Genomic DNA, 15,317 nt, shown 5'->3' with positions numbered 1-15,317 from the left:
TGGTTATAGTTCCTTTCTGGCCAGGACAGCTTTTCGAGGCTGTGGAAGACGGGAGGTTGCAGCAGCTCTCTGTCTCCACAGTCTGCTCTCCTGGTGGTCTGGCCACCTGGAGAGCTCTGCATCAGGGTGTTTGAGCAAAGCCTGTGCCTTGCCTGCCCCAATACCTTTCTCAGGAATTTAAAACCCCTGAAAATATAGCAAAACATGCTTTATCTATTTCTGAAACTGCCCATTTTGAAGTTATTATACTGTCAGTCCCTGCACCATGAGCAGTAGTTGGACCTCAGCATGTGCCAAGTATGAGCATGTGTTTACACATAGTACCATGATACTTCATGTAGGCACTTAGTGGCTTGGACATTTACTCTTTTGAAGAGCCTGGAAACATCATTACAGGAACTTAAATAAATTAGAAATAGAAGTTAAAAGTAAACAATAAAAGCACTGCAGCAGTCTTTTCTTTCTCCATGCTACTATTTTAATCCTCCTGTGAAAATCTTGGTAAGTTGATCCCCCCCTTGTAAAAATGTTTCCTTAAAACAGACAAACCTTTGAAATAGGATCTTCTAAGAAGACTTTGTTATTGTAGGACATGTCTAATGGGTTGATGCTTCAATTACCAGGACTGTCTTCCATAATACTTTACTGCTTTGATGCCCTGCTAACATTGTATTTTGATACATTTCCTCTTCAGTGTTTACCTGTGGAGAAACAGCCCTTTTTTTATTTTCAACAGAATTTTTATGTGTTTCATAGGAAGACTTATTAATATGTCTAGTGAATGGAAGGTTCTTTAAAAGACTCTCATGAACCATAAAAGAAAAGCACATGTGAAATGAAATTCATAACTTATATTAAAGCATCAAGTTCAGCTTCACTTCCCAGAAGCAAGGGCATCAAATTTGGGGGTCTTTTTTTTAAAGTGTTTTCTTTTACTTCTTAAACTACTTTGTATTCTGCAACTTGGGAAAATCTGAGCCATCTGACTCATAGTTTAGTGTTTATTCTGCTGTGGAGAGGTACAATGCAAAAGTGAAGGAAAAAATTGAAAGAGTTAAAGTAATAAGCTACTTGTGCTTTTCTAATTATTACCTCTGGTAGCAGAAAGATGTAGAAAAAGGTTGTGTTTGGTATCTTAAATAATGTTACACTAAAAGCATGTTAGAATCAAGAAACATATCAAATGCTATACAAATACAATTAATGAATATAAAAGCTTTACTTTTATTTTTGTGTCTGAAAATCCTGGATCCATTGCAAACAAAAAGGAAGCGGCTGTGGGTGGGTGTGGTGGTTTTTACTTTTTTGCTGAAACCACCATGCCAGTATCTAGTTTTCTGTGTGTGGGGAAGAAGCTGGCAGAAGTTACGTGGGAAAATAGTGAAGGCAAACTGAGATAGAAATAGCTTTGGAAGCTAGAAAGCATGGAAGTGAGGGAGGAAGAAAGTAGGTGCATCTGGAAGTTGATTTTCTATTAGATCAAGAAATGCAGTTGATTTTAACCTTTCTTCATCAACTCTGGTCAACCACAGAATCACTGGAGGGTTTGGGTTGGAAAGGACCTTAGAGATCATCTTATTCCAAACCCCTGCCATGGGCAGGGACACCTTCCATTATCCCAGGTTGCTCCAAGCCCTGTCCAGCCTGGCCTTGGACACTTCCAGGGATGGGGCAGCCACGGCTTCTCTGGGCACCCTGTGCCAGGGCCTCGCCACCCTCAGAGGGAAGAATTTCCTCTTGGTACCTGTTCTAAATCTTCTTTCAGCTTGAAGTCATTGCCCCTTTTCCTGAGTGATCCATCAAAATGGACCAAAAAAATTGTTTGTCTCCTTTTGGATCAATGTGCTGCATCATGATTGCAAATCCTCTGCCCCTCCTGCCATTTGGGGAACTGTGAATTACTTGTGACAGAGATTTCTGAATGCAGATGGGGAGGGCCGCTCAACATAGAGGCAGCATCCTGCCTCAAAAAGAGGATTTTGGTTCTTGTACTTTGTTATCTTTAGGAAAAGAAACCCCAAGCCCTTTAATTTGTACATTTAGGGTGCTGAGTAAAACTGTGAACATGAGAAATGTATGCTCAAGCTGATCATGTTGAACACCAGGTGTTTTTATTACTGTCTTGAATAGTTGATTTATTTTGTATTTGAAGCCTTAAAAAGAAAGAATAATTACCTTTTAAAAATAGAAGACCAGCAGTTAAGAATGAACAGCATATTATGTTTGTGATAACTCTTCTGTTTGGTTTTATATACTCTGTGTGACTAAAAACATCTATTAATTGTCATTTTCATTTACTTACAAACCTTACTGTTAAAAAAACAAGAGAAACTTGGCCTTTATCCTGTATGAGCCCTTTTTAAAAATCTGTGATGGTTTAGTGTAAATCTTCCAATGTACTATGATAATAAATGCTTATATTTCTATGTATTTCCTGTATCATGTCCATGTATTTACATTTTATAAGATATTTAATAGTCTCTGGATGGATTTCTGAGCTGCCCTTATAGTTCTAGGAAGTACCTGAAATTCTAATCCATGTACCTGTGCAGCCCTGCCTAATGGAAAAAAAAAATTGAGTTGTGCTCATTTTATAAATATAATACAACTTTGTCTTTAAGATAGTCCCAACAAGAGAGACAAATGATAAGGGACAAATACAGAGTGTAATTTCCTCATGCTATGACCACTGTAGTACAGTGGATTATGCTCAGGTTTTGTCTGAGTAGCTCTTGTGCTCTATTATATGTATCAGGCTCGTATTAATTAATTAATTGGTTTATTTATTTATTATTAGAATTTGAAATGCTGTTTGCAGAACACTGGACATAATTTTACTATTAGATGAAGGAAAAGAACCCTATTATAGAGCTCTTTAGTTGTTTATTGATAAAATATCCTTTTACTCTATTGCAAGGTAGATTAATACCTTTGTAGGGAAATAATTGATATATTCAGTCTACTATAAAGATTTGAGTCTTGCTTGTAAATAAATTCTCACTCTTTTAAGAATCTGTAGTGTTATTATTGGTCTGTGCTATTTAGTTTACTATGAATATATTTTACTGTACAAGTTTTTTGTTTTTTAAAAACTCAACTTTAGGAGGAGAGAAAATGTTTTATTCTCAGAAATGTTCTGAGGAAATACTAAACAGCATAGGATTTGTCTTCCTCTAGAATGATGTAAGACTGCTATTTCTTAGGGAAGGAAAGAGAAGTATAAGAAAAGTAGGAAGAGGAAAAAATACCTTGCAAAGCCCATTGTCACAATTCCTCTTTTTATGCTGCTTGCTGGCCTCACCTTGGCTTTTGTTTGTGATATTATATGCACACAATAATCTCTTTATGACCTCCTGACATTTCATGTTTCAGTGTAGTCTTTAGGAGCATCACAGACATAATTATGTATAAAATTGTTTACCCTTGATTTGTTTCTTCCACATCTTAGCACCAGCATTTAGATTTGGGATAAAAAAGCCGTCGTCATTTTACCTTTTCAAATGCCTATTTGTTATTTTGTGAACAAAGGGGGCTGCAAATGCAGAATTAGTAGTGCACATGCTGCAGCTTTGCCTGCTCTTTTCTTATAGAATTATAGTATTATAGAATGTGTTGGGTTGGAAAGGACATTGAAGATCATCCAGAGAAGTGTGGGAAGAGAGACTATCAATGAAGACTCAGATGAAAAAGTGGAGTATGTTAGTCTTCTCCTTATCCATTGTTACAAGTTTACCAGCATTGTTAATTGATGAGGGGTGTACACAAATGTTCCTGCAAACTGGATTTTCCTCTGTTTCCTCAATCTTTCAGCTTGTCTCCACATGTGCTTTAGTGTACATTCTTGCAGCTCGTTTTTTCCACTAATCACATGACTCAGCACCAGGCTAAGTGATCTGTTTCTGTACATACAGGTGTATTAACAGTATTGTCATTATTCATATTTTCTTCTTTTTATCTTTCAGGAGACCAATACTTTCTTTCTTTTTAACTAATTTCCGTAACCTTGCAATAAACCTCTTTGTTTCAGGTTTTCCCTGGGAGATGCTCGCAGGCCACTGCATGAAACCGCAATTCTGGTGGAAGACATTGTCCACACTCAGCTGATAAATTTGGTAAGATATAACTGGAGAATGTCCTGCATTCCAAAACTCCTTAAATCCACATGATATTTTCATGATCTAATGACTAATAACAGATTGTCTAGGGTTTAGGAACAAATAAAACACAGAAACTGAGGGCGATGCTCTGACTGAAGGTGATGCTCTGGCCTCAATGATCTGTAGAACCCGATGTGCAACCCCACCTTACCCTGGGAACAAAGCTGGTGGGTTTTTTGTTAGAAACTTTAAGTTGTTAAAGAGAAAAGAGTTGCCTATTCTTCTAAAGACTACCTTCCTGACTTTTTTTTTTTTTTTTAATATGTTCTATTATTTGTGTTAATACATTATTTGCTTAGGATTCATGTCTTAATATACCTTCTATGTGATGCTTTGATTTCTGTCAAAAATAATGCCACATATGGAATATTTTAATATATTGAAAGCCAATGAAAGTTTTATATAAATGAAGTTGTTTTGAATCACATCTGTCAGAAACAACTCTAAATTTGAACCTCTCTATATTTTATTAAAGTTCAACAACTTCTCTTAAGAAATGAATCATGGCATTTTACACCGTGGCATGAATTTGCCATCTGAAAAGTTACTATACCTTTGTATAGAAAAATATCTGACATGTACCTGTAGTTCATAAAAAGGGTATTTTTCTTATTAGAGCCATTAAAAGACATGTAGATGTGGCAGTGAGGGACAGGGTTTAGTGTTGGTCTTGGCAGTGCTGGTTTAATGGCTGGACTTGTTAATCTCTGAGGTCTTTTCCAACCTTAATGATTCTGTGATTTGAATGAAATTACCAGCACGTGAAGGAATGGACATTATACAGAAGTAATGTATATAGATTATACTAATACATATTAGAATTAATATTTACATCTGATGAGTCCTTGGATCACCCAGAGCTTTGAGCTGCAAGTTCCTACAACTCTTCTTTGTAATGAGCCCTTTTAGCAATGACAAGGCTTCTAAGTTTCAAAGTAGGTTCTAGTACTACATTATCTAGAGCTAAAAACTTCTGTAAAATGATGAAATTGAGAATGGGATACAGCACATACGATAAACATTTATGTGTGTATAAAATACATATTTTATATATATTTCTACATATTCATACATATAGGACATTTATATTTTTAATAGAAATATACTAAAATTAGACTTCCCCTTGCCCACTGTTTGCCTGCAGCAGGTGTTTTCCTTCAGCTTTGCACCTCATCCAGCAGCTGTTCGGTAGTTTCCTTCATCTCAGCAAATGCCTTGGCATCCCTTCCAGCTCCGGGCAGTTTCTCTCTGCTCATACCTCTGCAGCCCAACAGTGTATCCCTGTCTCCACAGTCTCCTGGCGTCTTTGTGGATTTTTTCCTTATTACACCGCTCTTGGGCTGTCCTGAACTTTCCCCGTGGCTCCTTGGAGGGGACAGCTTCTCTCCCCTTTCTGCAGGTTTCCCGCTGGTTAAACACTCTGCCCTGGGCATATATTTGTAGTTCTTATTCCAGCTTTAGCTCTGACAAAGTAACATTTTCTCTTTGTTAATGACCCCTGTAATTTATGCAAACCGATGGCTGCGGCTTCGCTCTTCCCTCAGCAGTAACGTGCTGGAGTCTGGGCTTTTCTGTCCCACTGAGGCTGAGCTGAGCTGAGCTTTACCAAACCCTGCAGCTGAGAAAGTGCAACCTGTGGCCATGTGGTCTTTGCACTTTAATCAAAGCCGGGAACTTACTTGGGGGCTGGACGTGACCCAGGGTTAACCCTGCGTGGGGTGCAGGAGCTTGTAGGATTTCCTGACAGTAGGAAGAATGGGAATGGAGCAGCAGATAAACAGCTTTTCTAACCTTTCCCCTCCCAGCCCAAGACAGCACTTTATTTCTGAGGAAGTGAAAGTATCTTTAATAGCTCATTGCTTTGACCTCTGACATTCACATGCCGGAACTCTTAAATCAGTAGCGTTTTACATGCCCCAGGCTTCTGATAGGGAATTTTGCACATTTGTCATCCTCAACTCCACATCCTTATTGAGCTGTTCTGTGCAGTTACGTGAAATTTTCACTTTACATGTAGGTGTTTTTGCTGGTATTTACCCAGTACTAGAAGAACGCTATTTTTATAAATGAAACTGACTGCAGAGGTAAATTTATTGCTTACCACCTGGATTTTGTCATATTGCTCATGTTAATGGACTACACAGTTCTCACTATGTAATTTAATAATTTCTTGTTTAATTCATGTCCATTTTTCCATCCATAATGCAGGTATAAAGCTAAACTGTAGAAACTACTTTTATACCTGCAATAAAGCTGGCACATGGCACACATCTTTCATAGTAAGCGTTTGTAAGAAGAGCTTGTTCTTGTTGATTAAGTCCAGGTTTGAGCCTCTGCATTAAAAAATAAGTTTCCAGCATGATTACTTTTGATTGGTTGACTTTTGATATCTCACAGCTTTATAGTTCCAGCTTCTTATTTTCAGAGTTGATCTGAACTCTATTAAATCAAGATCTGGTTTGCGCAGATTTATACAGTCACTGCTTCAAACCGCTATGCACTTCATGAAGTCCGGCTGCTGTATCAGATGAGTGCACTAACAAGGCAAATTCCTGGAAAGCAGATTTTTAAGAGTTTGCATCACATTTTATGATCAATTTTTGGGTGTATTTTGAATAATATGCACACTGCTTTACATGAAGGGAAATTCTACTAAAAGTATGTAGCGATGTATAGGAGAAAATGAGCATCTCCAGAGGAAGATTCATTTCATCCTAAAATTACTTTCTGAGTTAAATGGGTTTGTATCTCTCAAGGAATTTATATTCTCAGATGGCTAAGAAATGAATCCCTTGACAGCTGGCTTGGGTTTGAATATCTAGGAGATAGGCATGAAAGGTGAGAGATAAATTCCATCATATTTGTGTCATGAGTTTGAATTTTTTATGCTTTTATTGTAATTTTTATACCTTTTGTTTTTTGTATATCTAGTAACAGGAAATCATAAAGCCCATGCACTAGAAAGTACTGTACATTTTTTTGTCAAGCATGATGTATTTGATAAGAACAAGGAATTTAAGTTTTAATTTTAAATCAAGTTCAGCATTGACTGATAGTATTTGGTAACAGATCTAAATGTTCATTTATACATAAATGTTTAAGGAATTTATAGATGCCTTCATGTTACCCTGAAACTGTACCTTTTTATGTGGGCTAAGACTAGAGGTTCCAATCAAAGCTGTATTTTCTTTATGGTTAGGCACAAGTAGTACAAGGAAAGTTGTGCCTGCAAAAACAGTTTAACAGAGAATGCAAAAAGGTGTTAATCCAGTGGGGTCAAGTGCACTAAGAAGGTTTTGAAGCATCATTTTTTATAATAACCTATTCATATCTATTAAGACCCTCAGAAAGGGAACTTGAAGATGCTCCTTTAGGGCAAATGCATGTTATTCAGGACTTTGTGTTAAAAAAAAAAGGAAAAAAAAAGGCTGTAACTAAGAGCAATGGAATAGGAATTTTTGCTCATCATTAAATTACCATTGAGAGGTTTGCCATCAAAATAGCCTAAATCTTGCACATACGCAGATATAAAACAATTTGGAAATTGTTTAATATAATATTTAAGAAGGAGGAAAAGTCCCTCTTCACCTTCACCAGCTCTTTCCAAAATTTTTATCATTCTGGGCTGGTTCATAAGAAAATGTAGTACTATTAGACTAATATTAAAAGCTAAATATTATTAGTATCTTCTCCTGATGGGGCTATAGCTCCTTGCTCAAGCTTCAGATGTCAGGTTCAAAGGCAAATAGATGATAAGATCATGATGCACTAATTAAATCAGAAGAGCTGGTAAGCAATTACTTTCCTTATGCTGGCAGTGTATCAGCTGGGTGTTTGTTATCAGAAGGAAATACCAGCAGTTTATTCTCTAGGCACACTGGGTATGGCAGGAGTAGTGCAGGCACCTGTTTTCAGAGAGTTTGGTTATTCAGTGTAGCAGAGGATTTGAATTTCAGCCCTTTACATTTTATTTCAAATATACCAAATAGCATTTGGGAAGATATTAGATTTGTTTTTACAAAATGGAAGATATTTTACCAGTAGGACAGAGTTCAACCAAGGAATAGGTAAATTACACATATGCACACCAAAAAATACAGGTAAGTAATGTTGTCTGTCCACAAAAGTGTGGCTGCTCAGAGGGAAGGCCACAGCACATCACAGCAGCCTTAGATTGCATCCTTTAAATGTTTCATCTGCTGTAATTCTTTGTAATGTGTGCTGAGTCCTTATGGAGGTGGTCATGAACGATAGAATTCATGTTAACAGGATTGTGGTTTGCTCCCTGTCAGCCAATGTGTGTCTGCTGGAAGATGGACTCTGATCTCTCCAATTGATATCAAATGATTGAAGTTAGACCCACTCAGTTGCCTTTTTTTAGAATTCAGTAGTGTCAACTTAAAGTTGACTTGAAAGTTGGGCAACTTTCACTTGCCCAAAACCATATTGTACATGATACCTGTTGGAATTTCTTTCATCATTTACTTCTGTCTTCCTATGGTATTTAATTTCATAAAACTTTTGCTGCTACCTAATGCTATTAATATTCCACTCTTGCTTGTGTAGGAGCACGATTTGGGTCCTGAGTTACATATATGCATAAAGGAACACTTTGAGCGTACACATGGATAATTTTTTTGTTGTTGTTTATACTATTTGAAATAAATTATATCTTGCACACATAACATTTAATTCTGAATCAGTCCTTTGGTGCCAACTGAAACACAAAGCACAGGTGAATAGTCTATACTGGTATACGTGGATTATATTAAATTGCAACAGTAATTCATAGGTAGAAAACGTAGAGTGAGGTGCAGAGATTCAGCAGTGTGCCTGAGTCCTGAGTAGACCTGTGGTAAATCCATCCTGTGGAATAAATTGCTTTTTATAGTGATTTTAGTAAAGATTGGGTAGTCATTTGCCACTTTTTCCTGGAAAAAAGAATGGTGAAAATACAGAGACAAGCATAAGGATAAGTTTACTGGCAAAATGCAAAGTTATTTCTCATAAGCAGCATGAATGTTATGTTTTCAAAGGGTTTTGTATTTTCTGGATCATAATGGTGTACTTTCTTCTCTTCTTATTCCTGCAGTTGCTATTTTTTTATTGCAGTTTAAAGCAAAAGAAGGAGAAGGGAAAACTCACCTTCACTTGCCCTTCCAGAGAAAAAGACGATTACAGTGGGAGAGGCAAGTAGGAAAAATGAGGATTTAAACAGAAGCAGTGATAAAGCTTTCTTGGTCCTTTACAGGCTTTTTGCTTGTAGAGGTTCTTAGGTTTTTAAAATCAAATCACTGTTGTTATTCATTCACAAACTGCATCATTCACTTCAGCATGTGTAACCTCACACAGCTCCAGGTTTGTTTATTACGTTTTTGAACTGTTCGACTTGTAACCATTATATATATATATATAATTGTAGCATTTCTGACATTCCTTTTTAAAAGGAAAGAATTTTTCCTTCATGAGCCAGAATTGCCCACTGATGAAAACAAACAGTGTGAAGCACTGTTCCCTCTTGATCCCAAAGTTACGTGCAACTGTCACTTATGCCACCCCAGCAACAGGAAAAGTCCTTGTTTTATGAGTCTGTTTTAAAACAGTTATAAAGTTTCCTGTGCAGGACATTAATTAAAGGGGTTATCAAAATAAGACAAACTAATATAATTTGTGATTGTACAAAATAAAGGAAGTTGAGGGTACCATAGGGACCTAATGAATCACAGGATGGAAACAATCTTCTTGGCTAACTAAACATTCAGACTTTGTACTAAGTCACAGGGTGGATGTACAGCCCAGCAAGCCGGAACACGCTGTGTGTTTACATGGATGGGATAAAGGGAGTTCACAAAAACCATCTGGGAGAAATCCTTACCCTATTCATTCTATTCCTACTGTAGAGTCAAATAAACAACATGCATACATTTGCAGCAAACACATGGCACACCTGCCCTGGAAGAAATCAAACTGGAAAGTAAGTCTGTAGTATAAAAATTTCCCTGGGTACCAGCACTGTGAGTTTGTTTGCATTTCCCGTGTGGGACGAAAAGGACAGATGGGGCTTTATATCTAGCAAGTGGTTAATTGTTCTCTGTGCATTTGCACCATTTAAATGTAGTCAGTATTTAGATTTATATGATAGATTTATATGGTAATTTATATGAAAAGACATGTCTCGAGTTTTCTGTTTGAAACATTATCTGCCCCTTGTTCACCATATTCAGGTCTATTTATTTTCAAGCACAGAATTTACTTCAGAAGATGATTCAGGAGTCCCAGTTAGGGATTCTGGGCTCTCTCTGTGCTTCCTCCTGAGACTGAGGATTTAGTGACTTGGTCAGATTTTTCTTTTCCATAGATCTCTGTGCAGGGTCAGCATGTGCTGTAACACACACCTGCTGTTTTTTGCCTGGTCATGCAGAGATGCTGCCCAGCATCCAGTGTTGATGAACTCACTGACTTAACAAGTGGAAAGAGACTAAGATACTGTTATTAAAACCCTAAATCATCAAACAGAAATAAATGAATAATTATACCTACAAGTTGTACCAACATAGTTTTCTTCAATAGGGAAGAAAAAGATCCAAGCATTGACTAGATGAAATGGAAAACAAAGTCATCAGTGCTTAAAGGTTGAGTTGTAACACACAGAATATAAAGAACTGAGGTGTAGTGCAGGCAGCAATAATCCCAGTATTTCCTGGTTTTCTGTATCAGACTGGGCCTTTAGTAACAATGTAATGGATTTATGTGTACTGTAAATGTATAAGAATACATGTTTCTATATGTACATGGTTATTTTTTCCACCCTTCACACATCAAATTCCTGTTTAGGCTGTTGGGCTGGAGGAATGAAGTAGGTATGAAATTTCACTCATGGGGGCTTTGGAATCTGTGGCATTCTTAAATATATATATACCCAATTCCCTTGGCTTCTGGGGCTGTTATGAAACAATTGATAAGATGAACCCAGCCCATGTTTCCAAAACACAGATACATCCTTTATTTAATTTTAATGTAAAATTTTAGGAGAATAGTAGAGATTAACAGCTGTTGAAGCCTTGGATGAGCTGAGATGAGCAGGGACAGTCAGTGTACAGATGGGGTGTTCAGGGTTTTTGTCTACTTCTATTGATGTCACCTACTAAAAAATCAAGAAGTTAAGAAATTTAAGAGTAATCATTTCAGTTGGATTCATCAATTTGTGTTCATCAATATGATGAGCTCTGGTAAATCAATATTCTGATTATGATTTTGAGAATCATAATTACATTCCATCTCCAGAAGCCAAATGGAAAGTTGATGTTCAGGATATCGTTCTTTCTTTAACTTCTTTGTATGGTATAAATAGAATATTATATGAAAATGTGTGTAAAGTCCATCCTGCACATGAAGACCCATTTTTCCTAGTATTCTGATTTTGACAGAAATTAGTACATTAAGTGAAAAGAAAAAGAAATTTATCAATGGTTAAACATGCAAACAAACATGACAAACATGTTTTTCTAAAGCTGAGGTAATGACTCCAGTTCATTTTTTGAGTCATGAGGGATAAATGGGCACTCCAAGGATATTCTTCATGTCCTAATATAGTTATTTGAAGTTCTAGCCATGCATTTAAATCTGGACTTCTTAAGTGAAGCAAGAGGCATCTTTTCTCTTTGGCTTCTGGCACTAGCTGTATTGTTGTTACAGATATATATTTTTTCATTCTGAGAAAAAAAAAAAGAAACAACTTGTAAACTTTACTGCTTTATGGATATCTGTGGCAGAAAAAGAGTAGTGTAAAAGTCTGCATGGTCTTTAAATGTAACTTACAAACCTTAAAGATCATCTCAGAGTGGTTAACAGAGCAAATTAATTGTAATTTTTAGATCACCTTATCTGATTTCAAGCAAACCTGATAGTTTCAGAATTACTTTTTTTAGGAAGGTTGGCTTGTTAACAGTGTTACGGAGTTACAAGGAAATGTGGTCACAGCTGCTTCTGGTTTCTTAGCTAATCCACCTGATTGGAAACAACAGGTTTTTGATATTTTTCCATTTCTTACACTGACACCTAGTGTTCATAGGTCCTGAGTTTCTAATACTGCACTTGGTTATTAATAGACAGCTGTTGATACCGAAGTTCTCCACCTTTGTCAACATCTTCCAGTTCAGTTCTTCTGCAAAAGGAAACAGTAGCTGAAGGCAAAGGTGTTACCATCATTCAAAACAATTTTATTTTGGAAATACGAATAGTGAACAACTACTGCAAAACTTGGCAGAAGCTGTTTTACTTCTTGAAGTGCTGCAAAATCTGTTTTCTTAAAATTAAAGTGCTTTAGTTTTGGCAAATGCTATCCTTTTGTGTCTGTAAGAGTCACTGGCCAAGAAAAACGGTGATAAAAACAGAAACCCTTAGATCAGTATTTATTTAATTGTGGGAGATGTCAATGCTTTTTATTTCTGTGTTCTTTTATCTTCAAGCCACGAGTTCTACCTGATAGGAGTGTTGATGGCTGCACAGTCCTTGAGCAGACAGAAAATAACTTGCACACAAAAACTTGCACTAACAGTCTTTTATCTCAGACTTGCAAATAAACGGAGCAAAGCAAGTATGGGCTATAACCCATTCCTGATGAAGATGACAACTGAGAGTAAAAATAACTGTCTCCTTTACCTGTGATTTTGCTGTATGTTAGCAGAAGAATTTCCCATTTTTTAAGGTAATATATAAGGAATTTTGTATGACTGTATCCAAAAGTGTACATATATATTTTTTTTAATGGGTTCAGTAGAAAAATGAAAGCTGTTCAGGCACAGAAAATGTATGTTAAACTTCATTTTAATTTGAGGATTCTTCCCTTTTTGGTTTTAAGACTTTTCTGGTAAATACACCAAAAAGCCACCTTTTCAGTGCCTCACCACTCTCACAGTAAAGAATTTATTTCTGGTACCTAATCTAAAGCCACCTTCTGTCCATTTAAAGCCATTCCCTCAAGTCCTGTGGCTTGACTTCCCATTTTGTTCTATTTTGGATAAAGGCATTGTACCTCTACGTGTGCATATAACACATTAGGTACTATAAGCAATATTACATTATTGCTTATCAGTAGTTGATATTCCTGTGAATCAGAGTCTGCTTATTGGAGAAATAATCAGTGACAGCAGAGAGAAATGTTACTATGTAGGATGCTATTGATTTGGCTTCTTTCAGGCATTTAAGTGTGAGGGTGGTGAGGCCCTGGCACAGGGTGCCCAGAGAAGCTGTGGCTGCCCCATCCCTGGAAGTGTCCAAGGCCAGGTTGGATGGGGCTTGGAGCAAGCTGGGACAGTGGAAGGTGTCCCTGCCCATGGCAAGGGGTTGGAACTGGTTGATCTCTAAGGTCCCTTCCAACCTAAACCAATTATTGTTTCTGTGATTTATTTTCAAGGTGAGGTGAATTTGGACCCAGAAGGCGGATTTTTTTCTAGTGACTATAAATTATGCCTTGGGTGAACAGCTCAAATGTAGATTTCTATGTTTAGTCAGAACTCCCTACTGAGGGAAAACTCCCACAAGACAGAAGTCTTAAAGCAATGCCGGAGGAAAGGAGGTAAACAGGAATTTCTCTGATGGCAAAAGATGTTAACAGTGTTAAAAGCAGAAGAAAAGTCAGAGAAAATAAAGACATACTGTAGGCTCAGGTTTCTGGCTAGGAAGAGGCACATAATGTCCCAAAAATGAACAGTTTTAAGGGATGGGATTTCTGAAAAGTCATCTTGGGGCTGATCCAAGACAGAGTTAGAAGAGGGGAAGTCTGTGCATTAGCTGAAAACTTCATGTTCTATGCTTTTTAATAGATGAAGAGAAAGAAAGAAATCAAAAAAGATTTGGAGACATGGGCTGGATTGAGATACAATTTCTTTAAAAGAGAGGATAGACTGAGGACATCTGTGTACAATGAGGGAAAGTAGCAGAGAGCAAAGAAAAATTGAAAACTAAGTGGGCATATGATGCAGCTACTGAGGTGGGTCAGAGTTGGGAAAAACTCCAGAGATTTGTGACAAGAGGTGTTCAGGCACATAAACTAAGAGCTGTTATGTGAGAATGCTTATTTTCTCTCTTGTAGCAAAATAATTATGGAGGTTGAAGTAGAACGCAGGTTGTGAATAAGGAATGCAAAGCCTAAGATTCAGCAAAGTAATGTTTAAAGAAGTGGGATGAAGAAAGATGAAAACAACCTTGTAGTGGAAAGAGTTTGGAAGAGCTTCCTGTGACGCTTTCTCAAAATGTTCAGTAGCAAGAGAACAGGAATAATTGAAATAAGAGGCAGAGGGGTTTGAAGGAGAAAATGTGGCTGGTGCATTGGAGTCTGCAGAAGGTCTGGTCTGGAGAATGAGTTTGGGAAGTAGCTGTACAGGACATTAAGTGCTGATGACAGAGAAGTCATCAAGAAGTTGTAAATGGTGTGAGAGTCAGCAGATGTGTTACCTCCAAACTGAATCTCAGATGAGGCCAGAGAAACTAAGTGGATAATGATGGAACAGGTGGAATGTGGCTGTTGGTGTCTGTGTGAAGGAGAACACAAGATGAGGAAGAAAGAGATGGATTTTACATTTTAGGAAAGAGACGGAAAGTCTTGTGACAAATGCTTCTTCTCTGGTCAGCATCACACACATGGAGCTGTGAATGCTGGCATCTCTGCACACGCACATACAGGCAAGTATACATCTTATATACAGATCAATAATGAGCACTTGTGTAATGACACATAGCCTGATGCCAGTTTATCAACATACTCAACAGATATTGTTGCTATCAACCATTCTCACAATATTCAGCAGCTACATTTCGTATCATCTTTAATTCTTGAGTGTGTTTTTACATTGTTTTCCATTTTTGTCTTATGTTGTGCCATCATCATCATTCCAAATTTGAGAAAAGAAAAAATGGATCACTTTACTGTTGAGGAATGAAAGTAAAAGAAGACAAAGTGTATTTTCCCCAAGTCATGAAACAAATTAATGACAGAACTAAAAAAAGTAGACTGGTTGTAGCAAGAGGGAAGCTGTGCAAAGTTATTTTATATAGATGATCTGTGTCTCAGCCAATTGGATTTTTATTTGACAGTCCAAAGGTGTAATAACTTTTATTGTAAGAGGAAGAAAAATACATCAAGGCTAATATATAATGGAG

The 15,317-nt window shown here is 37.1% G+C and overlaps 1 protein-coding gene across 5 annotated transcripts in view; it reads left to right on the top strand.

Annotated features, from left to right (window-relative positions):
• Positions 1-15,317, top strand: part of SUPT3H (SPT3 homolog, SAGA and STAGA complex component) — a 254,005-nt gene that overhangs the window by 122,101 nt on the left and 116,587 nt on the right. For 4 of the 5 annotated variants that reach the window (XM_058836072.1, XM_058836069.1, XM_058836071.1 and 1 more), the window contains exon 3: positions 4,028-4,112. The exons of the other annotated variant lie outside the window; for it this stretch is intronic. In XM_058836072.1, the coding sequence (XP_058692055.1) occupies positions 4,028-4,112 (85 nt within the window). The remainder of the gene's footprint in view (positions 1-4,027; positions 4,113-15,317) is intronic. 5 annotated transcript variants of the gene reach the window in all.

Source organism: Poecile atricapillus, chromosome 3, assembly GCF_030490865.1.
Source record: "Poecile atricapillus isolate bPoeAtr1 chromosome 3, bPoeAtr1.hap1, whole genome shotgun sequence".
Lineage (NCBI taxonomy): Eukaryota > Metazoa > Chordata > Aves > Passeriformes > Paridae > Poecile > Poecile atricapillus.
The sequence above is the reverse complement of the archived record's forward strand: the minus strand, read 5'-3'. Positions and strand labels throughout refer to the sequence as shown.